The sequence below is a fragment of the Mercurialis annua genome, linkage group LG5 (assembly GCF_937616625.2).
Source record: "Mercurialis annua linkage group LG5, ddMerAnnu1.2, whole genome shotgun sequence".
Lineage (NCBI taxonomy): Eukaryota > Viridiplantae > Streptophyta > Magnoliopsida > Malpighiales > Euphorbiaceae > Mercurialis > Mercurialis annua.
The window spans coordinates 20,490,558-20,517,152 of NC_065574.1; the positions used below are offsets into that span (position 1 = coordinate 20,490,558).

The window sequence follows — 26,595 nt, forward strand, 5'->3', positions numbered from 1 at the left end:
GACTATATAATATATGGAATAACCGGTAGATAAAATTCAATAATTGTATCTATTTTAATGTATAAAGTGTTAAATTATAGAATACAAACACTTCTAAGTAATAATCATAGTTGTATTAGAAAATATTACGGATATCCTCGGATACAGGCACCTGAGCACATTTTATCTGCATGTTATACAGCAGACATGATGTGGTTTTATCGTGACTCCGCACAAGCAGAAGCTTTAAGAGAAATTTTACTTATCAGAAAAAAAAATTATAAACCAATGCCGTTGTCATGTCCATGTCTTTACTATAAGTTCATTCCCTGGTAACATTAACCGTACACATCGTAAACATGGATAACCTAATTGGACGCCGGGAACACGAGTCGTGACTTTTCTTTTAATTAAAGGGATGAATATAGATGGATTACAGGAATGTGCATATGTTTTATCTACATAATATTCTCCGGCTATGACGTGGTTTTGACAATGTCTCTGTTTACGCAGCAGTTTGAAGGCAGATTTCGCCCTTTTTAGAAGAAGAAACCGTGTAGAATGTCCTCTCGAAAGCTGCAGGAATCCGAGTCAGCTTTCCAGGTCGGATCAGTCCAATCGAAGGTGTAGCTATAGATATCTTGGTTACGAATGTGCTCTATGGACTCGTTTTTTATCGAACTCTCAAAAAAATAAGAAAAGTGGATATATACGGATATAGGGACTTGTACGTTTTTTATCCATGCGATATCCGCCAAGATATGGTATAGATTTCAACTTGACTCTGCACACGCAGGGGCTTCAAAGGACGTTCAGGGTTAATTTTTTGGAAAGAAGTTTTTAACTATATTTGTATATTTAAATTTACAATGATGTCTTACGAATACCAGATATAGTTAAAAACTTCTTTCCAAAAAACTAATCCTGAGTCCTGGCCGTAACATCTATCTTCATAACTAAAATTGTAACAAACCAATTAGACTCCTGGAATTACTTATTTCGTCCTTTGATAGACTGAACTTTGCCTTCTTGCCGGTGCCAGAGTTTTCCTTGGTATCAAAATTTGAAATTAATGAGCTTCTGAAATGTAGATTTTCCTTGGTATCAAAATTTGAAAATAATTCCATTCCTTACTCGATGATATCTATTAATTCGTCTTCTAAAAACGGCGAAATCTACTTTGTAGATCCTGTGTTAGTAGAGTTACGGTGAAATCTACTACATATTCATAACATATCAACCAGATACTAAATGTCTACGTCCCGGCGCGATTGCGAAAATCCATGTTTTCATTATCAGATATTAATTAGGTGATTTGTCATCAAATTAACTCCAACCCAAACTCACCCTACACCAAAAAGAATATTCTATTTATTTTTAATATTTTAATCATTTTTTTTACTTTAACATTTATACACTTTTATCAATTATACCCACAAACTTATTTTTGTTACATATTAGTTCAATTAATATTTATAATAATTATTATTTATAGTGGAAGAGTTTATAGTTCTCCAGTCCACAAAAAAATTTTCTATCTCATTTCTAATCAACATTACGAATCTCAAATTTCTTATTATAATCCTAATTTCATTACGAAAATGTCTCGATCTCCTGAGTATAATGTTAATGAAGATATTCAATTATGCCAACGGTATATGGAAATTTCCCAAGATTCTGCTACAGGTGTTCAACAAAGTTCACCTTCTTTCTGGCGTCGGGTTCAGGAAGCATATAATGGTGCCAAGGATGACAGTTGGGAGTATCGCAATGAAAGATCGGTGAGTGCTCGCATTCGTACCATTGAGAAAGCTATAAGAAAATTAAATGGATCTATGAGACAGATTGAGATGTTGAAGCCAAGTGGAGCATCGAATGAAGATATTGTGAGTATTAGATAGTATATATTTTATATTTTAATTCCACTTTTCAAAATATTAATTTGATATTTACAATAACTTGCAGATGTCTCAAGCCAAAATATTACCCACGCAAGATCCCCTCTACAGGAAAGGTTTTAAATTTGATCATGTTTGGAATATGATGAAAGATTTTGAGAAGTTTAAAAATAATACCAGGAATAGTGCAAACTTTGTGTCATCAGAGTCGAAAAATCCTATGCCTGATTCTCCTAAGGAATCATCCCCAGGTTTGTCAAATTTTTCAATGAATTTAAATGATGATGGTGATGTAGGTATAGCTGAACGACCTACCCGCGGATTGAAAAAATCCAAGTTGAAAAGAAAAAAGGATGAAGAAGTTTCAAGGGTCATCAACTCCATCAAGGAAGATAATAAACATTTAATGGAGATGATGAAGAATAATCAGTCAGGCAGAGATAAGCAAATGGAATATAAGTCCAAAAATTTAGCCTTCAGAGAGTTTAAAGAAGAAAATAAAATCTTAACGATGGATTTGAATTCAATTGTTGATCCATATTTGCGAGCGTTTTGGGAAGCCGAGCGTAGGCGTATAGTTCATAAAAGAGCTCAACATCATCAATCGTCTTCTGGTTCAAAAAATTTCAATGACTATTTTACTAATATTGGCGGATCTGATACCGACCTGCAAGATTATTGATGTAAAACTTGTTCTATTTCGTTATCGTGTAATGTCGTAGTATGTTTCGTTTCCAAGCAATCGTCTAATTTATGTAATGTTTTATGTTACCTTATCGTAGAATTATTTATGTAATGTTAATTATTTATGTAATGTTTTTATGTAATGTCTTTAATTATAAATGTGTAGAATTAAAAAAAAATTACAAGTATCAAAATTGTAATTTAACTAAATATTATAATTAATGAATAGTAAATAGGTGACTCCAAATAGGAAGTCACCTATTTTAACGAGAGAGGGATAATTAATAGAGGAAATTACACCATTTACCAAAAAAAATGAAAATAATTACAAAATTACATGTTAACTTTTTTCATTTACAAAAATCTTAATAATATTTACAAAAGTATAAAAAAAAAAAACAAATATCAAACATACGGTGTATACTGTGGGTATAATGTCAGTATACTAATAAGTTAACATTATATCAACATTATATCAACATTATACCAACATTATACATACTGAGATTTTATTAATATTAAATAAAAATTTACCAAAATTACATCAAATCGTACACTAAAAATTAAATTAATAATATACCAAAATTATACCAACAGTATACCAAGAGTGTACACATCAAAATATACTTTTACTATTACATCAACATTACACCACATCGCATACTAAATATTAACCTAACAATATACTAAAAGTATACCAACAATATACAAATTATCTAGTTCATTACCAACTATAGTGAAAAATACATATAAAAAAAATATACATGTTATCACCTAGAAAATATATATAAAAAATTTATAATCGATATACCGAAAATATACTGAAATTATACCAATAATAAACCTAATATTATTTTAAAATTATCTGCTTTATAGTTTTAATATTTCAAAATTATACCATAATTATACCAACATTATACAAATCATACTTTTGTAATTAATTTTTATTTTTTTTACTTTTGTAATTAATTTTAAATCAGTCGTATTTTTGTAAATAAAAAAAGTTTACAGGTACTTTTATAAATATTTTTAAAATTTTAGGTACTTTTGTCATCGTCCCTAATTAATATTAGGTGACTCTTTCGAGTTCACTTGTCACCTAATTTAAAGGGTTGGAGATACCCTACAGTAGTAACAGAACAATGTGCATTTTGTGTTGATAAAAGATAACTATATGAGATTAGATAATCTTATTATAAAGGCAATGAAGTAACTTAACCTTCTGAATACTTCAGTTTTCCATTTTATAGGTAACCCATTTCGACAAACTCGTTGAACCGAATCTGATTCGTAAACCATAATTATAAAAAAAATCCTTATATTTTCCTTTTATCATCATCGTCTATTCTTCTGTATTTTCTTGATCTTCGTCACTGCATCCACTCATCACAGCATGTTTCGTGTTATTAAATGCAGTAATAAATCCGATCGGGTTACTGGTAAAAGTATATAAGGATACAGGCACCTAAGCAGATTTTATCTGCATGTTATACAGCAGATATAATGTGGATTCTATCGTGACTCTGCACACGCAGAAGCTTTAAGAGAAATTACATCCCTTGCTAATTAATTTACATTGATAAAACATGCAATCACTACTAGCTATTCATACTAACATCATGATAAATCATCAACAGGATTCTAACCATACCATTTTTGCTTTCATTGAGTCGGAATCACGATTTACGACGTCGGAAACACGATTTACGCCAAAAATAAAACATGCTCCCTCCGTCCCACTTAAGAAGTCCCATTTGCTTTTACACACAGATTAAATAAACAATTATTATTCTTGTCTTTTCATATTTTTTCATGTTTCGCCCCCTATTAATTATAGTTGAATTTTTCAAATTGTTCTTTTAAGATGAGTAAAAGAAGGGTAAAATAGGAAGGACAGCGATTGTTCCATAACATAAAATTGTGAAAGCTAAGCTACTACAAAGGAAATAGACTGGAACAAGAAACATATCAAAGGCAAACAAATACCTTGAACCAAACCCCAAGATATCCCATAGATATGTCAACCAATAATGCACATTGTACTGTAATCTGTAGGTGCGATACATTTTCATGCTGATTACATATCATCGAGGAGTGGAATTAATTTCACATTTTGATACCAAGGAAAATCTACATTTTAGAAGCTCATTTCGAGGTGACCTCGGCTTGAAAAATTTGGTACCTGCAAGAAGGCAAAGTTCAATCTATCAGAGTTCGAAATACTTAATTCCAGGAGTCTTCAGTTAATTGGTTCATTAAACTTCTCTTTGTAAACGTCGATTAAACTTCGATCCCTACTTCTACCTTCTTAATTATACTTTATATAGGACGCAGGGAACGTCATCCCAACATCCATGGGGTAACAAACAACAGTTTGGACTCTAGAAATATTTATAGTTATCGACAAGATATTTGCATATGGACTAGTAAGTTAATTTCCTATTTACTACGGCTAATACAAAGCAATTATTATTCAAAAAAGGAAGTATAGAGATTTATACATAATTCACAATAATTTGTAAATGAGTAATGTAAAAAACAAAAAACATGGATAAATGTTTTATGAACCACCGTTTTTATTAGTTAGTTATTGTTCAGGTATGACATGGATAAATTTAATTTTTTGATCATTCTGTTTTGCGTGGTATATTGCTGAGACTCTTACTTGTTTGATAAACCCATAATAGCCATTATCTAATCCACCATGTATCAACGTATTATAAACCGAATATCCACAACTAAACTTTCAAGGAGTACTAATTCGAACTATGGTAATAACTTTTTTTTTTAATAAAACCATGGTTATTACTTAGCAATGTTGATATGAACAAGAATTTGTGTGTTCTTAGGAAAAGGGGTTGTTTGAAGAGAGTTTAACTGTAATTAATAGTCAGCTCTAGATGACAAAAGAAGAAGTTTTTGAGCTAGTGTATGCCATGCACTACTTTTGTATGTTGGTAAAGGAGCTCTTATGCTCCATTTAGTAGGGGTAATGAACAATTAGCAGGCTTTGTTTGAAATGCACCTTTGATTTTTTTCATGTGAAAAATGACCCTATAATAACAGTAAGTCGTTGTCATTTAAGTTAATGAAAGGAGCTTACAAAGCAAATAATCCTACTTTAATAGAACATATACCATTACAATCCGTGAAACAAAAGCACAAATATACGCAACATTCTTGTTTCTTGTTGCAGTCCATATGTCTTCTTTTACATTCACATGTTTCTTTTTAATCTCCTCATCTTTGTCCATATACTCTTGTAATTTTAGATCATACCTAACGACTGATTTTATCTAAATCCGTTAATTGCGTTCTATTTATGTGAATAGAAACTTTAACTGGGAATTTGTTACTATGACCAGGGGAAGGGTTCTCTTATGAAGCATTTTAGGAACTCGGTGTTCCCATGCAAATCAAACGAGTATCTCCCTGATTTTTCCCTTCCCCCGAGACGGACTAGCGAAGCCTACCCCTAGATGTGGTTATAAGAAAAAGTAGAGTCGTTCATCCGATGTTTGGGAGCCTAACACGTCGGGAGATAAATAGATAGTCGGATGGTGCTTAAGTATTTTGTTTGGTTGTTGTTTAGGGTTTGAGAGACGAAGTATTATACTAAACATGATGAAATGAACTAGGGATTGAAGGATTTTAAATAAGTAGAGTAGGCGCGATTAATGGTTGGAATAAGAAAGAAGTTATAAGTGAAGATAATTGTTGGATGAGAGAAAATATACGGGAGGAAAATTAGTTTTTATAGAGAGGTTTTGAATTAATACATGGCTGAGAAAAGGTCCTACAAGAATATTAACTCCTGACTGCAGATTCTGGGTACTGGCTCCGCCCCTAATTAATACGATATGGCAAGTGACTGCAGACAAGCCGTCAATAAAGAAGATATCATAATCAAAGAGACTTCTTTATTCATAGATCTTCTAGTATTAATACATCAGTGGAAATTTCAACCCTATGGGTTCCGTCTAGTCTAGTGTCCACCGGTTCTCTGCATCATCATTAACATAAGGCAATTGTTAAGTAGTAGTACTACTAAATGCTTTACATATCATATTTACCCTTGAAAAAGACGACATCATGATATGTGCGCATATATTAGTAGGATAAACAACTGATTTTAACATGAATATGATAATATTTTTATTCCTTATGTTTTTTGCAAATAAAAATTGTGATTTAATGCGGAAAGATCAATGCTTTTCTTGATAATATCTGACTCCTTAAAATGTATATCTATACCATATTGATCATTTAGACCATCGAATCAATCGAATTTTCGGTCATTGGTCCTCAAACCCTAAAACATACTTCTTGATACCGACCTAATAATACCCGAACTCCAAGCATCGCCTAACGTATGCTATGCTCGCCCAACGGGTCTCCAACGGGTATCGCCCATGTATGTCTTGGGCGGACTTACCCCGGGTCTGCCATTTAGACGACCTCATCCACTCCGTTCCCTGACACCCACTATCCGGGATAATCGGGAACGTGCCATCACCACTATCAATGATCGTGGGACAAACCCACGATTTCCCAGATAACAACCGCCTCAAACTCATTATAAAAGGAAGCCACCGAATGCTGAGAAGGGTAAGCAGAATCAGACTTAAATACTCTTACATCCATTTACCTACCAAAAAACCCTCTCTGACTTAAGCATCGGAGTGGCTTTCAGGCTGAGCAAGCCTGAGGTCCTTTGAGCTTATATTTGTTACTTGTGCAGGAAAAACAGTACGGGCGACCCTTTAAAGATCGACCTGTATCATTTGGTGCGGTGAGCGTGGAACTTATTAGTTTCGTCGTTCCTTTTAGATACTTTTCAGAATTTGCTTTTTCAAGAATGGATCCCCCAGGAGATAATACTCTACCAGCTACCAACCGAGAAGACAGGGAAACAGAACCACCGGCCCTGAATCTGTTTCCCCCAACCAGCGAAGAAGGAGAAACCAGCGACCCCCTGGCGATAAGACAGACGATACCTCCGATAGCCATAGCACCTGATGGAGAGCCAATCAACAACCAAGCAATGTTCAAGGCTTTCCTAGAAATCACCAGTCTACTCAAAGACATCAAACAGAGTATCTCGTTAAAATCACCAGAGCAGGGATCAGCGAAATCACCAGTACAGAAGTCAACGTCAACCATGGATAAGGGAAAAGAACCGATGCGAGAGGAAGATGCCCCTGAAAATTCCGCAAAGAAACAAAATGCCCCCATCGTAATTCCAGACGAAGAACGTTGGATGGATGAACAACACACCCTCAAAGGCGGAGAAGAGCATCTGGAGGAAAAAGTCCGCCAAGTCATGAGCAGGCTTGGAATAAGATGTGAAGACGTGGACATCTCTCTTCGAAGTGACTCACCACTCGCAGATTTCATCATCTCTCACGAGTTCCCTACAAAGTTCAGATACCCCCCAAATTTGGAGTCATACGATGGAACAGGCTGTCCCAAGAGCCATATTCACAAATTCCAAGCGGTGATCAATGTTCAGACAAACTTGGATCACGTACTATGCAAGCTTTTTCCTACTACCTTAAAAGGTCTGGCGCAGGAATGGTACCAGAGTTTAAAGCCAGGATCAGTGCTGACGTTCAAACAATTCTCAGGACTTTTCCAGGCTAGATTTGTAGCATGCATCCCTCAAAAGAAACTATCCACAGATCTGCTGGCCATCATGCAATGGGAAGGAGAGACACTCAGGAAGTATGTAGAAAGGTTCAATAAGGAGGCGATGCAGATAGAAGACCTGAGCCAGGAGATCGCCTACACAGCATTACTCAATGGAACTACCAACTCCGACCTACGAAAGGAATTGTTGGCTAAATCACCAAAATCATTTACCACACTGATGACCATCGCACATACACAGATCAGAGTGGATGATGGCCAGAGAGAGATAGAGAATCGCCTCGGACGGGTAGAAGAACGAACGTTTGCAGAAAGAAGAAATGGGGACAGATCGCCCATAGGAAAGAGGTTCGGAGAAAAAGGCAACGACCATTTCAGAAATAAAAGGAAAAAAGACGAAGATAGGCGATATACGCCCCTGAACACAACCAGAACCAACGTACTGTTTTGGGTAAAAGACAGCCGAGAGAAGGTCAGATGGCCAAGGAAGATGAACGCTGCATCAGCCAGCAAAAGAGACAATAGCAAATACTGTGAATTTCACAGAGACAACGGCCACACCACAGATGAATGCTGGCACCTGAAGGAGGAGATAGAGAAGCTGATAGAAAGGGGATCCCTTTCCCAGTTCGTAAAAAGGGACACCGAAGCCAGAGAGACTGAATCAGAAAGAAAGAAAGAGCGGAAAGAAGAAATCGCCAGAAGACCCAGACCAGAGCCAGCAGGCGTGGTTAACGTAATAATGGGCGGATCGACCGGAGGAGACAGCAATACTACAAGGAAGAAAGCTGCAAGAACAGTTTACTCGGTTAGCCCAGGTGCACCGAATGCTAAGAAATTCAGAAGCGTATCTTTTTCCGAGGTCGATAGCCATGGCTTATCAGTCCCCCATGAGGACGCCCTAGTTGTCAAGGGGCGACTCAACAATTTCGAGGTATCTCGGATGCTCGTAGACACGGGAAGTTCGGTAAACATGATCACGATGGAGGTGTTCGGCAGAATTGGACTCAAGAAAGAAAATTTGACGCATGTCTCTACTCCACTAGTGGGACTAGGAGGCAAATCTGTACAGGTGGAAGGATCACTGGAGATAAACATCCAACTGGGGGATGGAGAGATCTACAAAGAGATCCGAGCAGAATTCATGGTGGTCAATATGGATTTCGCATACAACGCAATTCTCGGAAGGCCACTCTTGCACGATACGTGCGCATCCATTTGCATGAGGTACCTACTGATGAAAATCCCAACCAGAGAAGGCGATGCCGAAGTCAGAGGATGCCAAAAGTCAGCCAGAGAAGCATACTTTACAGCTCTCAGGAAAGTACATATAACCTTGCCAGTACTAACAATGGAACCTCCAGAGAAGAAGGAAAGGGCGGAGCATTATGGGCGAACTGAGAAAATCGAATTATCCCCAGGAAAGGAGATAGAAGTGGGAGATGAGCTAGAAGAAGAAATCAAACGATCTCTGACAGAAAACCTCAGATCGCTTGGAGACTCCTTTGCCTGGACAACAGACGAATTGATCGGAGTAGACCCGGACGTCATATGTCATCGGTTAAACATAGCGACCGACGCGAAGGCAGTGATACAAAAGAAGAGAAGGCACTCGCCCGAAAAACAACTCGCCATCGTAGAAGAGGTCGCCCGGTTAAAAGCAGCAAACGTGATCAAAGACGCCTATTACCCCAAGTGGGTAGCAAATCTGGTGATGGTAAAAAAGTCCAATGGCACTTACCGAATGTGCGTGGACTTCACAGATCTGAATAAAGCATGTCCCAAAGATAGTTTCCCACTTCCACACATTGATCAGTTAGTAGACTCCACAGCAGGTCACGCCCTCTATACATTCCTAGATGCCAAGGCGGGATATCACCAGATACCCATGGCACCTGAAGATCAGGAGAAGACGGCCTTCATAACGGACCAGGGATTATTTTGTTACAAGATGATGCCCTTCGGTCTGAAGAACGCAGGAGCCACATATCAGCGGCTGGTGAACTCAATATTCAGAGATCAGATAGGAAAACACATGGAAGTTTATGTGGATGACATGATCATCAAGAGCATCCGAGCTGAAGACCACCCAACAGATGTGAAGATAGTCCTGGAGACGCTAAAGAGATACCAGCTAAAACTCAATCCGGAAAAGTGCGTATTCGGAGTACCGGCAGGCAAGTTCTTGGGGTACATGGTCTCTCAGAGGGGTATCGAGGCTAACCCAGATAAAATCGAAGCGGTCTTAAAAATGACACCGCCACGGAGCATACATGAAGTCCAGAAGCTCAACGGCCGGATCACGGCTCTAGGTCGGTTCATGTCCTGCTCGGCAAAACGATGCCTGCCTTTCTTCAAAACCCTGAAACAGATCAAGAACTTCACATGGACCGCAGAATGCCAGCAGGCGTTTGAAGAATTGAAAAGCTTCCTGTCCTCGCCCCCACTGTTGGCGAGACCGGATCCGGGCGACGTGTTATATTTATACATCTCTTGCTCTGACGAAACAATAGCAGGAGTATTGGTGTCGGAAAAAGGAGGCGAACAATACCCGATCTACTACATTAGCAAAGTACTCAGAGATGCGGAGCTGAGATACCCGAAGTTGGAAAAACTGGCGCTGTGCGTATACACCGCCACCATCAAGCTCCGACATTACTTCGAAGGGCACCAAGTCATTGTACGGACCGACCAACCATTACGAAAAATCCTCCAGAAGGCAGAGACAAGTGGACGCATAGCAGAATGGGCCGTCAAAATAGGAAGTCTGGGCGTTATCTATGAAGCTCGGAAAGCACTGAAAGCTCAAGCACTAGCCGACTTCTTCGCTGAATTAACATTCAAAGAACCCATGGAGGACAAAACGACTCCCTGGGAGATGCACGTCGATGGAGCAGTTTGCGGAGAAGGAGCAGGCATCGGAGTCGTGCTCAAAGGACCAGGAAGAATCCAAATGGAATACTCAGCAAGACTCGAATTTCCAGCTTCCAACAATGTTGCGGAATATGAGGCGCTGATAACAGGGTTGCAATTATGCGAAGAGCTCAACATCTCCGAAATCCAGATCTACAGTGATTCACAACTGGTTGTGAACCAAGTCTCGGGGAACTTCGAAGTAAAAGAAGCTACGTTGAAGAAGTACGCCAAGCAGGCCAAAACCTTCTTTGCCGATAATGGGCGATCCTGGTCGCTACAGCAAATACCCAGAGCAATGAATGGAAGATCAGACGAATTGGCAAAGTGGGCAGCAACAAAGAATTACGACTCAATGAGAAACATTCCTCATGAAATCAAACGACAGCCCAGCTTTCAAGAAGAAATTGAGGAAGGCGAAGTACTGATGGTAGAAGGGGAACAAACCTGGATGTCCCCCCTCACAGCATACCTGGCTAATGGAATACTCCCCGAGGATAAGAAGGAAGCCAAAAGGATAGTGATACTCTCATCAAAGTTCGGAATATACAACGGCCAGCTGTACAAACGGTCATTCACCCATCCCTGGCTAAGATGTGTGAACAAAGAAGAAGGAGAGTACATCATGAAAGAATTACATGAGGGGACCTGCGGAGCACATGATGGAGCATCAACACTGGTTAGGAAAGCACTGCTACAAGGCTATTATTGGCCCACGATGAAAGAACAAGCTACAACCCTAGTAAGGGGATGCTGGCCTTGCCAGCAACATGCTTTGGTACCAAGAAAGCAAGCTTCAGAAATGAAACCCATCGGCAGTGCATGGCCGTTCGCCCAGTGGGGTATGGACATCCTGGGACCTCTCCCTTTGGCCACAGGACAACGGAAGTTCCTGGTAGTGGCAATCGACCACTTCACCAAGTGGATAGAGGCAGAACCACTGGCAAAAATCACCCAACAACGCATAACTAACTTTTTCTTTAGATCTATCTTGTGCAGGTTTGGAATACCGAAGGTGCTGATCACAGACAACGGAAAGCAGTTCGACTCAGCAAAGTTTAGAAAGTTTTGTGCCGAGTATCAGATCGACCTAAGGTTTACTTCGGTTTACCATCCACAATCGAATGGGCAAACCGAAGTGGCCAACAGAATCCTACTGGCCGGACTAAAAAGAAGACTAGACGAGTGCAAAGGAAGATGGGTAGAAGAACTCTACAGCGTCCTATGGAACTACCGTACCACCCCTAGAGAATCAACGGGTGAAACTCCATTCGCCCTAGCCTATGGAACGGAGGCTGTAATTCTTGCAGAGATCGGCGCACCCACGCCAAGGACAGAAGACAACCAGCTAAACCTAGAAGAAAACGAAGAAGAGCTCAGGAACAATCTGGATCTATTGGTTGAAAAAATCAACAGATCAGACATCAGGATGGAAGCCTACAGACAAAAGATGGCCAAACATTTCAACAGCCATGTAAAGAAAAGAAAATTCAAACTAGGCGACCTAGTCATGCGAAAAACCGAAGTCAAAAAAGGAGAAGCAGGAAGTGGAAAACTGCAGCCAAACTGGGAAGGACCTTACACCATCAGCGAGGTCATTAAAGAAGGAACATTTAAACTCACCAACTCCATGGGAAGAATCATACCAAGGACATGGAACGCCAACAACTTGAGAAAAATCTAGTCACAATGGGTCGCCATCAGACATGATTAGTTATTCCTTAAGAAGCAGCATAATTAGTCAAGCGGTGTTTAGCTTCAATATTGTATTTCAATTCCTCCAAGTGATGTTTAATCACAGCATTGTGTTTCAATTTCTACAAGTGATATTTCATCACATTATTGTATTTGAATTTATGCAAGTATTTTAATTTACCCTTGCTCGGACAAGGAATTTCCACAGATATCGTCTCTTTACCATAGTTACTGATTACTTAAAATATTTCCAAAGAGGAGAACTGACGAGTTCATTCCCAAAAAAGGAAAATACACAGTCAAAATATATATATCGCCTAAAATAAAGAGAACATAGAAGCTAACTGTCTCAAAAATACAGAAGGCAAAAAAGATATATATTAAAAAGAGGGCAAATGCCCCACAAAAATTACAAAGGAAAGTAAAATTCCTAACAAAAGAAAAGATACAAATGTACAAAGTACATAACAAAAAAAAAAAAAAAAAAAAAAGAAAGGAAAATTCTTCCTATACAAAAACTAAAAAGAGGAATCTAAAGCTTGATGATCTCTGGCTCGACCTTCTCTGGAGCAGCCTCTTTGTTCCCCTCCAAAACATTTGGGACAGATAGCCCCTCCTGCGAACCCCGCCTGGCTGAAGAAGAAGCATCAACAGGAATGTTGCCAGAACGGGTGGGAGAAGGGACATCGGCAAGACTAAGAGGATCGGACCCTGGAAGGATGGACTCCAGATCAGAAGGCCGATCCAATAAGTCCAGAGCAGCAAAAGGCCGCTCCGAAGATATAAGCAAGCCGAAGTCCTTCTCCTCAGGACTACCTCCCAAACCAGGAACAAGAGACTTCTCGCCAGCCTTGGCAGGTTCCTGGACCCCTTGGGCAGACTGCTTGGCCTCCTCAGCAGCACCTCCACCATTTTCAGACTTGATGGAAACAAACAAGTCTTCAGGGGAATCCGGCTCGCTCTCACTGTTGACCCCAGAAGGAAAGCCGTACAAAAAGTCAACGTCACCATCAGGATGACGTTCCAAATAAGTGCCCACAATAGCCTCAGTAAAATCAGTCAGATCGTTGGCCAGCTGGGCGGTATTGCGGCGACGTCTTTCCTTCTCACGAGTCAGTCGACCCCGCTTCAAATAAAGCTTCTTCTCAGCAGCAGACACCTTCTCAGTAAGAGCCAGGACGGTGGTGTCAAATTCCTTTTTCAGCTCCTCATAATCACTCCCCTTGACCACCACCTCCACGGACAAACTCTTGTTCTCCTTTTTAAGGCGGGCGACCTCAGCAGATAGCACCTGCTGCTGCTTGACAGCACTCTCCCTTTCTTTCGACAACCGATCCAAATCAGCGCGAAGAGAGGTTTGCTTAGGAGCACATCCACCGTGCTCAGCTTTAAGAGAGTCATGCTTCCCCTTCAAAAGCTTGTACTCCGCCCTCAGCTTAGCCAGAATATCCTCGTCATTCAGACGGTTCGAGCAGTATTGGCGGATGGCGAAGCCGGCCTAGAAACAAAATAAAGCAACGATTAATGAAAAAAAAAGGGGGAGAAAGAAGAAGGAAAGGAGAAAAAGGCACTAAAATAATCACCCTTAGCAGGCCGGTAAAGCAGTCGTCGATCAGCACGTCGTCCGGCCTTCTCAGATAATAATCGACATCAGAAGGGCAGCAAGAACCCCTAAAGATGTCAGCCGCAACAGCCGGACAACGGCTAGTGGCCTCCATCCCATACTTTTGGAGGATGAGGTCGACCTGAGTCACCATGACATCCTTCCGAGGTTTCTTCATGGAAGGACCCTCCTCAGCAACATCCTCGCCCCCAGAGGAAGGAGCTCGTCTCTTCGAGCCCGAAGAAGCAGTCAGCACAGCTGGAGGAGGAGGAGGAATAGACTTAGAATTTTTATCCCTCGAGGGAACCTCCATCTTGTCCTTCCCTTTGCCAGTATAAGAGGGAACAGCAGAAGAAGGAGGACTCAGAACAGGCTCCCTAATGGTAAAACCAGGAAGTACCACCCTGGAAGCAACAGGAGGAGTTGGGGCAGAGCCATCATCCTTCTGGGAAGAAGACAGCTTATTTCCGGAAGGAACATCGCCCCCCTTCTTTTGAGGCCCCTTCCCCACATCGGATAATTTCGCAGAGACAGCTTGGGCGAGAGCCTCCTTCTGCCGCACCTCTTTCTCTCGGCGAGCTCTTCTATCCTCCATAACCTTCTGTTGGAGCTCCTTGAAGTCAACCACTGAAAATTCCAAGAAAATAAACAAATATCAGGAACTAAAAATCAGAACACAAAGATAACAAAAGCTTCATGGTACAAACAAGGTACCAGAAGGACTAAGGGGCATAGAAGAAATATTAAGGGGAGAAGAAAGAGGAGGTTCGCCATCATCAGGAAACTCGCCCTCTTTGAGAGGTGAAGTTTCCTGCTTGTCGTCATTCTTCTTCTTCTTCTTCCCCTTCTTGCCACTCTTTACTCTCCTGCTTCTCTTAGAAGCAACGCCCTGATCCCAGCCAAAATATTGCTCAATAAGCTTCACCACATGAACCTTCCCGCCATCCCGGAGCAAAGTCAACGTTGCCTGATCATCCTCGCTCAATACAACCTTGTCCAATTTCCTTGGACCTTCCAAAAATACATTGGGGATGGAGCCCCAACCCCCTTCCTGTTTAGCAATCACAAAAGAACCTTTCCACCGCTTCAAAGAATTGGGATTGCCACAAAAAGGAGATCGGCTAGGTTGCAGATAGAAGAACTCATCACTTTTCTTCCTCCCAAGAGAATATATCGCCCGGACAATTTCATAGCCAACCGACCTCTTCAGATGGAGCCCACGAATGAAAATTCCCGTCAAATGGCGATGGGCGTTAGGGTGAAGTTGACCCAAGGGAATTTTAAAATGGTCGAACACCATCTGCGTAAAGCCATCAAGGGGCAGCCTCAAGCCTGCTTCAAAATCTTCTATAAAAATCAACTGCTCATCGGCATCTAAGACTTGGTCAACAGCCGATCCTTCAAGAGGAATCAGGATCTTGATGGTGGAGGGAATCTCGTACCTCGCCCTAATCCATGCTAGGGCACTTTGACTGAGGACGATGGGCCACTCAGACAAAGGTTTTTTCTTACTAGAAGATACCTCGGAGGAGGCTTTACGTCTCTTCAAAACAAAATCCTCCTCATCCCCTTCATCATCGCCCAGTTCACCATCTCCGGCCTCATCTTCACCAGCATCCTCAAGGGGAGCCTCACCCTCTGGCCCTCTGTCATCAGCACCCTCCTCACTATCAGGGATCACCTTCTGAGACAACCCTTCCTCGTCAGATGACAATTCCACAAGGGTAGCGAGAGGAACAGGGTAAGTAGGGTCACTGGCAGAACTCTCAGAAGAAGAAGAAGAAGAAGAAGAAGGAGAAGACACTGAAATCTTCATTGTAGACATCCTAAAAATACACTATCTGAAAGCAAACAAGAAGAGGGAAACAAGAAGACAAACAAAAATAGCTAAGCCACTTACTGATTAAAAGAGAAAGTCTGGTGCTATGTAACTCGAAGAAAGCCTGGCTGAAGAAACAAATCAACAAAAGAAGAGAATCAGATAGAAAAATCAAGAGTAAGAAATTTTTAAATTAAAAGATAAGTACCTCTTTTATACCCCCAGATAGACACTCGAATGCCTGACAGCAGGAAACTCCTCGAAATAATCAATGAGAAACCAAAGGTCGCGTTCTTTTATAGTCGAAAAACGCTTCAGATTCGTAACCGTTGAAGGAAACGTTTGGAATTCAAATCATTTCGAAAATTTCGGAAATTCGAATTTTGAAATTTGGCGCTTCAAGTCTTTGACTTAGCAAGATTACAGGGGGGGGACATCTGATACCGACCTAATAATACCCGAACTCCAAGCATCGCCTAACGTATGCTATGCTCGCCCAACGGGTCTCCAACGGGTATCGCCCATGTATGTCTTGGGCGGACTTACCCCGGGTCTGCCATTTAGACGACCTCATCCACTCCGTTCCCTGACACCCACTACCCGGGATAATCGGGAACGTGCCATCACCACTATCAATGATCGTGGGACAAACCCACGATTTCCCAGATAACAACCGCCTCAAACTCATTATAAAAGGAAGCCACCGAATGCTGAGAAGGGTAAGCAGAATCAGACTTAAATACTCTTACATCCATTTACCTACCAAAAAACCCTCTCTGACTTAAGCATCGGAGTGGCTTTCAGGCTGAGCAAGCCTGAGGTCCTTTGAGCTTATATTTGTTACTTGTGCAGGAAAAACAGTACGGGCGACCCTTTAAAGATCGACCTGTATCACTTCTCTAATTAGCGAAGCATACGAGAATACAGTTTATTGTTATTGGTGTAATAGATGTATCTATGATGTGGGGCTTTGAACTGCTAAAAAGTTAATAAATGGATGAGAAGTGTTTAATCTCTGTATTTTCGAATGCTGCGTTTAGAGGAGTATGTTTTATTAGGGTTTGAGGCTTAGAGACAAAAAATTCAATTGATTTGATGGATTTTACAAGGCAAATAATTTTTAAACCAGCGATATATATTGACATTAATTCCCGGCCCACTGCATTCACTTAAACCACCGCTTCGCAGATTAAAGTAAAACAAAAAGTCACCGATCTATGAAAACACAAATACTACAGTAGACAATAAATTTTCTAATTTCCATCGGCTAGTTTTTCACTTCCCAAAAATTTCAACTGATGGATGAGATTTGAGAGAGCGAACATTAATGCATTTTCGTAAATCCAGTGGTCTATTAATTCTAGGGCAGGGGAAAAAGTATCAGTCATGCATGCTGAGACTCTCGATATTCATGCATGCTGAGACTCTCTATATTCATGCATCCTCGATTTTGCAAAGCTTAGACTGTACATGTGATTTTGCTCTACAAGTGCCTCATGTATGCAAGTTGGTGTAAAATTATAATTGTTTTTATTAGTCTGGTATGTGTTTTTAGTTGTTGTTTTCTGGTAGTAGACGCATGAGGATTCAAGCTTGTCTTAGTATTATTTTTTCTGATTATTAGAACTAAGAAAACTCTATTTTTATTATGTCAGGTTAGTCCATAGTCCTGTATTATCTAGTTACTCATCAAAATCAAAGGCATAGCTTTTAATTTGCAGCAGATATTTATGTTATATATTGACTTCTTGGTTTAAAACCATCCAGGAACTAATAAGCCATGAGTATTTTTTTTTTATCAAAAATCACAAATTTGAACTTATTTATTTGTAAATTATTTTAAAATTATAAGCATGTACTTATTTTCATTAAAATTATTTGAAATGGCACAAGATAACCTTTGTATCTCCACTTTATATTAGTAAATATCTACACCTATCCTGCAAATATCGCTCGGATGAGATATGTACAAATGCATGTATCCGTATATATCCATTTTATTTTTATTTTTTAGAGAGTATGATAAAAAAAAAGTACAGGCACACCTGGTGTTCCTGGCCGGGCAATTCATGTTTTACCATTTTACGGCTAATGTGCCTAGTGGATGCGCTTATAATAAAAGACATGGAAATCGTTTTTCTATTTTTCTGAGAAAGTAATTTCTACAAAAGAGATAGAAAAGCTGTAAGGCTCTTCATATTGAACTCTTGTTTCCGGCATCCGATCGGACTTATCCGAACGTCCCAGGAACACTGACTTGAATGGCTACAGCTTTCGTGAGGAAATCTTTCCGATTAGTATTCTAAAAAGGGCAAAATCTTCCTTGTGAAGAGTCATTGTAATTTGTAATATCCATATCATGACCAACGAATATCCGATAGATAAACAATGTACACTTGCCTGTATCCGTGTCTAACAAATATCCCATATATTTTAACACACCTTTATTAGGTTTTTCTCTTTTAACTTTTGAATGCGTTGAATTCATTATTAATGATGATGCAGAGAACCGGTGGGTAGTAGACTAGACGGAACCCATAGTCTTGAAATTTCCACTGACGTACTAATACTAGAAGATCTATGACGGAACAAGTCTTTTAAATGTTTACTGCAGCTTGTAGACGGCTTGTCGTCTACAGTCACCTGCCATATCGTATTAAATAGGGGCGGAGCCACTCCCCAGAATCTGAATTCAGTAGTTAATACTCTTGTGTTGTGGGGCTGACGTGGCTTGACTACAGTTATATTCGCTTTTCATATCCATAAAAAGGTAAAACATGAATTTCTAGTTGTTCACTTGTTTAAATTCACTTTATAAATTCACTTTGATAATAAAGGTAGCCTTTCTATCTGGTACCAAATTTATGGCCTTTTCCTATAGCTAGAATAACCCGTATATAGGTGTCATTTAAAATTCTAGATATTAACCGTATGTTACCTAGATAAAAAGTATGAGTGTTTTTTTGTTCAGTGTCAAAAACATATGAGTATTTGAAACTCTATCAAGTAGACATAGTGGGGATACACGTAAATATTTTAAGAAAATTATATGATCCAAAGGTAACAAACCAACTAAATACATATACTTTGAAGACACCTACATTCATGACACACGAATAATAGAACTTCATTATCTCCATTACAATTAAACAAAAGTAAACCCAATTGTATATACTGCGAACACTATATTTTTTGATAACTTAATTGTGGTCACCAAATACCAGTATTAATATTTGTAATTTTGGTCATCAGTTGGCCTCCTTAAATATCCTTGCTAAATAGAGTACTTTATTTTTATGAAAATTGACACAATCAGTTATTGAAAGAAACAAAGCCAATACTATTAAATGCAAGAGTTTCTAATCTATACTATACTATATTTCTGAGCTCCAAATTCACTTATAACTTTTCAAGTATTCCGTATTTATTAGACCGTTACTTGGATTGTGTAGTCACATCACCTTCTAACTTAAATTCTCTGGATTTCTGTTCACGGAAATTGAATAATGAAGATCTAAGAAATGCAAAATAACACCAAAGTAAAAGCAAAATAAAAATTTCATGAGTTGGAGTACATTACATTACATGACACTGTGGTATCCAACATACAATTAGCCTTGATGCTTCATTTTTCTAAGCATACAATCATAAAACATTTCTACATTCTATGCATCCCTAAATTACCCCAAAGTCGAGAAGATCACAAAATTCAAGGCAGGCAGTCATTGAGCTATAATGATTTTACTGACTGGATTGAAGGATACACACTGCAACCCAGTTACTGTCGGTCACGGGCAACATAGTGCTACCTGTAGGATATGTCATGTTCATCCCACGTGGATGAATAATAATCTTATTATGCAGGGATGTATTTGTTCCAGTTGGAAGCCGGATGCTACAACTTAGAGGTATGCTGGTTGAAGAATCAGTAGTGGAGACAGACAGAGACAATCCTTGTTGAGGCAAAGAAGGGACATATGAGCACTGTGCAGGCAAAATCACATCTGGCCCTGGAGATCCAATATGGGGATGATACATCTAGCCTTGGAGATCCAATATGGGGATGCCAGCACCTGTAGAGAGGGGAAGACAGAAACTTATATTTAAGTACAGGCTGAAAGATCCAACAATCCTTGCTTAGACAATGATGCGCATATAAAGCATTTAAAAACAGGTTTCTTTTCAAGTAGTTGCATCTCAAAAGACTGGATTAGAAACAAATAATCCACATCAGGGTCAATTGTCTTAGTGACGAGCAATTAAGCTACACTTCAAGTTGTTTACATCTGGATCTTCATTTTTTTCTTTCAATATCTTATCATGCCACTGTATAAGGCCATTGAATAATCATGCAACAACAGATAGAAAACTTCATATTTCCCGTATTAAACCACATTTACCCTATTAAACTAGAAGTTATTCCTTTTATGAATGAGCTGGCACCATAAAGCTTATTAATAGAAGATAAAAAGCAGAAGAATCACTAGAAAACTTAACATTCACCCTATTAAACTAGAAGTTAGTCGTCTCATGAATGAGCTGGCACGGTAAAGCTTATTAATAGAAGAGCATGCCATAAACGATAATATTAACACTCACTTTTTTCCTCCTCAGCTTGTTTGTGGCACCCAGGAATTATAGGTTGAAAGTTCTGTTGAAGAAAAGCTGTGAGATCAGCCGGCAAAGCAGAAGTGGATGGCATCACTTTTTGGATTTGGTGAGGACGGTACATACTTCGAGCACTGTCATTTGACTCGCCTAAACAAGACATGGGCCTCTTCTGGAGGTTAGAAGAAGAGGAAGGCATTAATCTCTGACTAGGATTTAGATAAGGCCAAGGAGTAGATTGATGAGTTGTATTGATAGAACTAGAAACTATGGAGCTCTGCGTTGATTTACCTGAAACATAAACCATGAAATTTATGGAGATAATATCCTGACTTAAATATATGATAACTATTTTAGCAATCCATCCAACTTTTTTGGCAACTTGAAAACATGAAGTTGGCTGGATTTTGATACCATTATTACAAACTTTACTAAAGTTGTCTAAATAATGTAGAATCAAAATTTGAATTGACACCATTATTAATACGTGCCTTGTTTTAGAGCAACCTCAGCGCTCACACAGTTGCAACAAAAAGGTAGCCTATGAGATTGCCCAGATGGGACTGTACTATGACATGGTAAAAGAAGACATTCCTAAAAAAATCAAAGAAAAATGAATTATCACATCCTAAAAATAAATGATAAGAGGATACAAGTTAATAGAGAACTAACCTCTTCAACTCTATGTGCAGCAGCTGCAATAACCCCAAAAAAAAGACTAAGCGTAAGTTTAGCTAATTAGATAACCTAATTGATTGATAATTAAAAAAATCAATTTGAATTGAGAACGATTTACCGGTGGCGGTGGTGGAAATAGGAACGGGGAGGGGAGGAGGGGAGGAGGAGGAGGAGAAGTGACAAAATGCGAGCTGAGCCGCCTTGTTCTGAGCGAGTTTGGAGGATTTAGCCGGAGAAGGAGAGGAAAAAGACTGACCGTTGACGCTGACGGTAGCATGAAAACTAGGATGGTGATCTTGGCCTTCTTTTTTAGTGGAGTATTTCGGTGACGGCCAGTTTTTCTGGTGACAGAGCTCTTGCAGCTTGCATTTGTACATTATTTGCTTGAACCAGAAAAAAATCTCATGTGAAGGCAATTTATCAACACTACAAGGATGTTTCTGGCAAAACCATAGATGAGGTATATATATTGGACCAGAGGTGGCTGGGCTTGGGTGGGTATGGGTTGGGTTTAAATGGGTAGGGTTATAAATGGGTAATCTACCCATTTATGACCCGTTTTAATTTTTTGGGCTTTTTATGTCAAATACTACATTTGAACGACTCTTTACTTTTATACAGCCCATCTCATTTTTTTACTTTCCCCACCATCTTATTTTATAAATATAACCTAACATCTTAAAATTATTTTTTTATACGATTTTTTCTTTTATCTCTCAAATTAACAGTTATTTCTTCCATATTCTTCTATCCTCTGCTCTTTATTCTTTTTCATGGTCGCCACCCTTCATCAAGTTTCAGCGCCACTCAGCTGCCGCCTTCATCTTCGCTGCGCCGCCGCCGTTCTCCTGTTTTCGCGTTTTTTTTTTCCAGATCTGAATCAGAGTTTTTCAGAAGGAAGAATAGATATCGGAAGTTTTTAATATGTCCACTTTCCTTATAATTATTTATTTTCTAGTAAGTAAAATAAATATTTGATTATTTTACTTCTAAGTTTAAAAATACGTCGCTTTTAACGAGAATTTATAATAAAATACGTCCCTCTAGAATTAATCCATTACTAGTCCCATTTGACTTTACACACACATTAAGAAAACATTAATTATCTGTCTTTTTATATTTTTTCATGTTTTGCCCCTATTAATGATAGTGAAATTTTCCATAGAGCTCTTTTAAGATAACAAAAATAAGGGTAAAATAGGGTATTCAATGGAAAAACAGTCTAAAAATAGTAATGGAATTTATGGCATGGTACAGTGAAAAGTCATACTGTTATCTATGGCATAACCCCTAGTCCGATAGTCCTAACTCAGCAATAACATATGTATATACGGGATATCCAACGTGTAGCTGCATTATTCTGATCCTTTTTCATATTTATCAATTGCGACAAGATGATTTTTTGTGGAAATGCCCTGAATTGAATAACAAGGGATTCATAAGACATCAGTCTATTTTTAAATACACAAATACTGAGTCTTGGCCTTTACATCTATATTTTGTGTTAGAGATAAGTTTGAAACCATATCTTTTGTGTTACTCATTAAGACCCCCCCCCCCCCCCCACATAAATAAATGGGTTTTCCAAAAATAATATAAGATTACTTCAGTTTCTAGAGGGCATGGAACTGTTATTTATGGCATATTCTCTTGTCCGGCAGTTCTAACTCAGCAATTAAAAATGTATGTACTAGATATCTGCGATCTGGCTGATACATATCCTTGTACTTTTTTACATTTATCAATTTCGACCAAATGTTTTTTTATAGAAATGTCCCGAACTGAATAACAAGGTATTCATAAGACATAATTGTATTTTTAAATATACATATATAGTTAAAAACTTCTTTCCAAAAAATTAATCCCGAGTCCCGGATTCATCCATGGACGTCCCATGAAGCCCCTGCGTGTGCAGAGTCAAGTTCAAATCTACTGTATATTATTCTTACGGATAGGCTGATTTACCCCCGACCACCCATGCCTTGGAAAAGTAATACTCTTGTAGGGCTTACGTGGTTAGACTCTTGTGGGGCTTACGTGGCTTGACTACAGTTATTTTAGCTTTTCATATCCATACCTTAAAAAAATTGATAATCAAAATTACAAATATTAATACTGGTATTGGTGACCACAATTAAGTTATCAAAAAATATAGTGTTCGCAGTATATACAATTGGGTTTACTTTTGTTTAACTGTAATGGAGATAATGAAGTTCTATTATTCGTGTGTCATGAATGTAGGTGTCTTCAAATTATATGTATTTAGTTGGTTTGTTACCTTTGGATCATATAATTTTCTTAAAATATTTACGTGTATCCCCACTATGTCTACTTGATAGAGTTTCAAATACTCATATGTTTTTGACACTGAACAAAAAAACACTCATACTTTTTATCTAGGTAACATACGGTTAATATCTAGAATTTCAAATGACACCTACATAACTCTCTCTAAATTTCCTTCCTACTCTCAAAATTATTTGTGTTCTGATTATTCTCTAGACAATAATGTATTATTGATTAAGATTTGATTTGAATAAATAATACACATACAGTTTATTTTTATTGGTGTATTTATAGACGTATATACGATGTATATATGATGTATTTAATTTACAAAAATATTTAAAATTAAAAAACTCTTTAAGTATAGAAGGAGTATTAGTATTAAAAAACACACAAATAAGAAAAATAAATTTATATTTTGCATTTTCATAATTACCGTTCTTCCCGAAGCAACGCTTCAATCTCCTTTAAACGTTTCGTTTCGACTACATCTCCTATAAATAGCCCTTCAGGTTTCTTCCGTGTCGTATTCAACTTCTACTTCTTGTCAGTTCTATCTTTTTGCGAGTTTTTCTTTAACCAAAAGATTATATTTTCCTTTCCTCTTTCCTCCTATTCCCGGTGATTACTTTTACCAGTAATCCGATGGGTTTCTTTTGTGAAGATCGTAACTTTTCCAAGGAGCGCGACCCTATTTGCTGTATTCCCACCATTTCCTCTTGGTGATTCTATTTTCCTTAGCATTTTCCTTGGTGTTTCATTCCGAATCTCCTTTTCGGACGATGATGATCAGAGAAGGAGAGAATAAGATGTTAACTCAGAACTGGAGTCATCATCCTCGGAGTCATCCTCCAATTCTACATCAAAATCATCAATGCCTAATTGGATTATGCATCAATAGACTCTCACTTTCGACTTTCAGAGTCAAAGGGAATTTGTTAGTTGCAAAATACAGCAAAGGCCCGATAAAGAAGAAGACAGATGAAGTAGTACCATTTCTTGGAAATTTCACGACAAACGGGAATCAAACAGCCTGCAATAATTGGAGGGGTTCAACTTCCAAAATAATCCTACCAGGATTAGCAGCAGAGATAAATTACACTGGTAAAAATATTAGAACTATCGATAGAGTCTCGGACAGGGTTATTAGATTTTTTTACTTGTACATTAACATGTATAGTTATTTTCCTTTTTTCAGTGACTGCGGTCCTTTTTTGTTTGCTACTTTGCTGAGTGTTTAAGTGAGGGTGCTAACATTACCACGAATCCTGAAATTAACTTGTATCGCTTGGTAACTCTTAAGTATACTTAAAAAATTAATTTGTGGGAGTTCAATAATTAAAAAACCGAGTGTTCAAATCAATTTCACCAAATTGTGCAACATCCTTTTAAAATAGTACAATACAGTAATCATCATGCTTTTCCTCAGCTTCCCATAATTTATATCTACGCTGTAAAGGTTGGGTACCATTTTGTTACAAATTAAAGGTTGGGTACCATTTTGATATAAGGTGCGAAGGTTGGGGGGTTCTTAGTGAGCCGGCCAGCCATATTATTTTTGAAAAACGGGAGTAGAGTTTTTTTTGTCAAAGATAAAATTAATTAATTTTTTGTCAATTAATTAACTACGTCATAGAGTACTTTCGTATATTCAATATCTCTACAATATCTATAGCTAGTAGAGTACTTTTAATTTCATAGATATGTTCATTTCTATCAAATGAAATGAAGAAATGTCCATGTCCATGTCCATGTCTTTTTTAAAAGTAAGTTCATCTAATATGGGCGCATTAGTTGGGATGCAATTGGCGATTCCACTGCGCCTCTGCACACGCAGCAGCTTCAAGGAAGCTGTAGGTGAACCAACGTAGTTTACTACCAAAACTTAAGATATCCCCTAGATATGTCGACTACTATTGTCCTGTACGCACGATACATAGTCGTGCTGATTATGTATCGTAGAAACCTGTGGAATTACCCGGAAAAAAAATAGTTTATTATAAATTCTCGTTAAAAGCGACGTATTTTTAAACTTAGAAATAAAATAATCATGCCTTCTAGAAACTTCAGTAATATTATGGTGTATATTTGCTGTATTCCCAGAAAATATTTCATAAGGGGGGCATGGTTAATATTCTTGTAGGACCTTTTCTCAGCCATGTATTAAATTCAAAGGTGCATTATAAACAAAGCCTGCTAAGTGGAGCATAAGATCTCCTTTACCAATTACATACAAGAAATCACATCCTATTAAAAATTAGTACAAAAATTGCAAAGACCTGAAATAAAATTCCGAAAAGCATTATCAAATCACGTTTTCCATAAAATATGCACCGAGTCAATGGCTTTCTGTCCAATTTTATGGAACTCCTCAAAGAAAATACTCGGATGCACCATCCATAAAATATAAATATCTATAGTCCGAAGACATGCCAAACTGAAGTAATCACAAACAGTGGAATTATCGAAATGCTACTTTTCCGGAACAAGAAAGTGGGAGGATTGACTTATCAAAGTTTACCAGATAACAAACCATACTGACCTCACAGGCTCACACCAATCCAAGCACTCAGATAGTCATCGTTTCCAAGTCCGCTAGAGTCGTTCATCTGATGTTTGAGAGTTATGTTTGCCGTAGATATGTTTCCTTTTTCTTTGAGAGATATGCCATAGATATCAAGATTAAGTTTGTAGATTTAAGAATAAATGAGAGAAAAAGTATTTTCTTGTTTGATTTGACTATGAGAAAAAAATAAGTTAAAATATTATGAAAAACAAGGAAG

General features: G+C 38.4%; 3 protein-coding genes across 3 annotated transcripts; 2 read left to right on the forward strand and 1 right to left on the reverse strand.

Moving 5' to 3' along the window:
• The first annotated feature begins 1,580 nt into the window (after window positions 1-1,580).
• On the forward strand, window positions 1,581-2,559 carry LOC126681689 (uncharacterized). Its single transcript, XM_050377242.1, has 2 exons — window positions 1,581-1,865; window positions 1,945-2,559. The coding sequence occupies exons 1-2, from the start codon at window positions 1,581-1,583 to the stop codon at window positions 2,557-2,559; spliced, it is 900 nt and encodes a 299-aa protein (XP_050233199.1).
• Window positions 2,560-7,722: 5,163 nt separating this feature from the next.
• On the forward strand, window positions 7,723-12,807 carry LOC126681690 (uncharacterized). The gene is made up of 2 exons (XM_050377243.1): window positions 7,723-12,054; window positions 12,166-12,807. The coding sequence occupies exons 1-2, from the start codon at window positions 7,723-7,725 to the stop codon at window positions 12,805-12,807; spliced, it is 4,974 nt and encodes a 1,657-aa protein (XP_050233200.1).
• A 7,098-nt stretch (window positions 12,808-19,905) lies between these two features.
• Window positions 19,906-21,037, reverse strand: LOC126682686 (uncharacterized). Its single transcript, XM_050378433.2, has 2 exons — window positions 20,840-21,037; window positions 19,906-20,250 (listed from the first exon to the last, which is right to left on the reverse strand). Exons 1-2 carry the CDS (start codon window positions 21,009-21,011, stop codon window positions 19,982-19,984), a joined length of 441 nt encoding a protein of 146 aa, XP_050234390.1. The 5' UTR covers window positions 21,012-21,037; the 3' UTR covers window positions 19,906-19,981.
• Between the last annotated feature and the right edge of the window lie 5,558 nt (window positions 21,038-26,595).

Excerpts from the sequence above, each read along its gene's own strand:
- LOC126681689 (XM_050377242.1), top strand. The coding sequence starts at position 1,581 with ATGTCTCGATCTCCTGAGTATAATGTTAATGAAGATATTCAATTATGC. Across the intron at positions 1,866-1,944 it reads GAGCATCGAATGAAGATATT|ATGTCTCAAGCCAAAATATT; the intron begins GTGAGTATTAGA and ends AATAACTTGCAG.
- LOC126681690 (XM_050377243.1), top strand. The coding sequence starts at position 7,723 with ATGGATAAGGGAAAAGAACCGATGCGAGAGGAAGATGCCCCTGAAAAT. Across the intron at positions 12,055-12,165 it reads ACTTCACCAAGTGGATAGAG|TTCGACTCAGCAAAGTTTAG; the intron begins GCAGAACCACTG and ends AACGGAAAGCAG.
- LOC126682686 (XM_050378433.2), bottom strand. The coding sequence starts at position 21,011 with ATGTCTTGTTTAGGCGAGTCAAATGACAGTGCTCGAAGTATGTACCGT. Across the intron at positions 20,251-20,839 it reads ACAAGCTGAGGAGGAAAAAA|GGCCAGATGTGATTTTGCCT; the intron begins GTGAGTGTTAAT and ends TTGGATCTCCAG.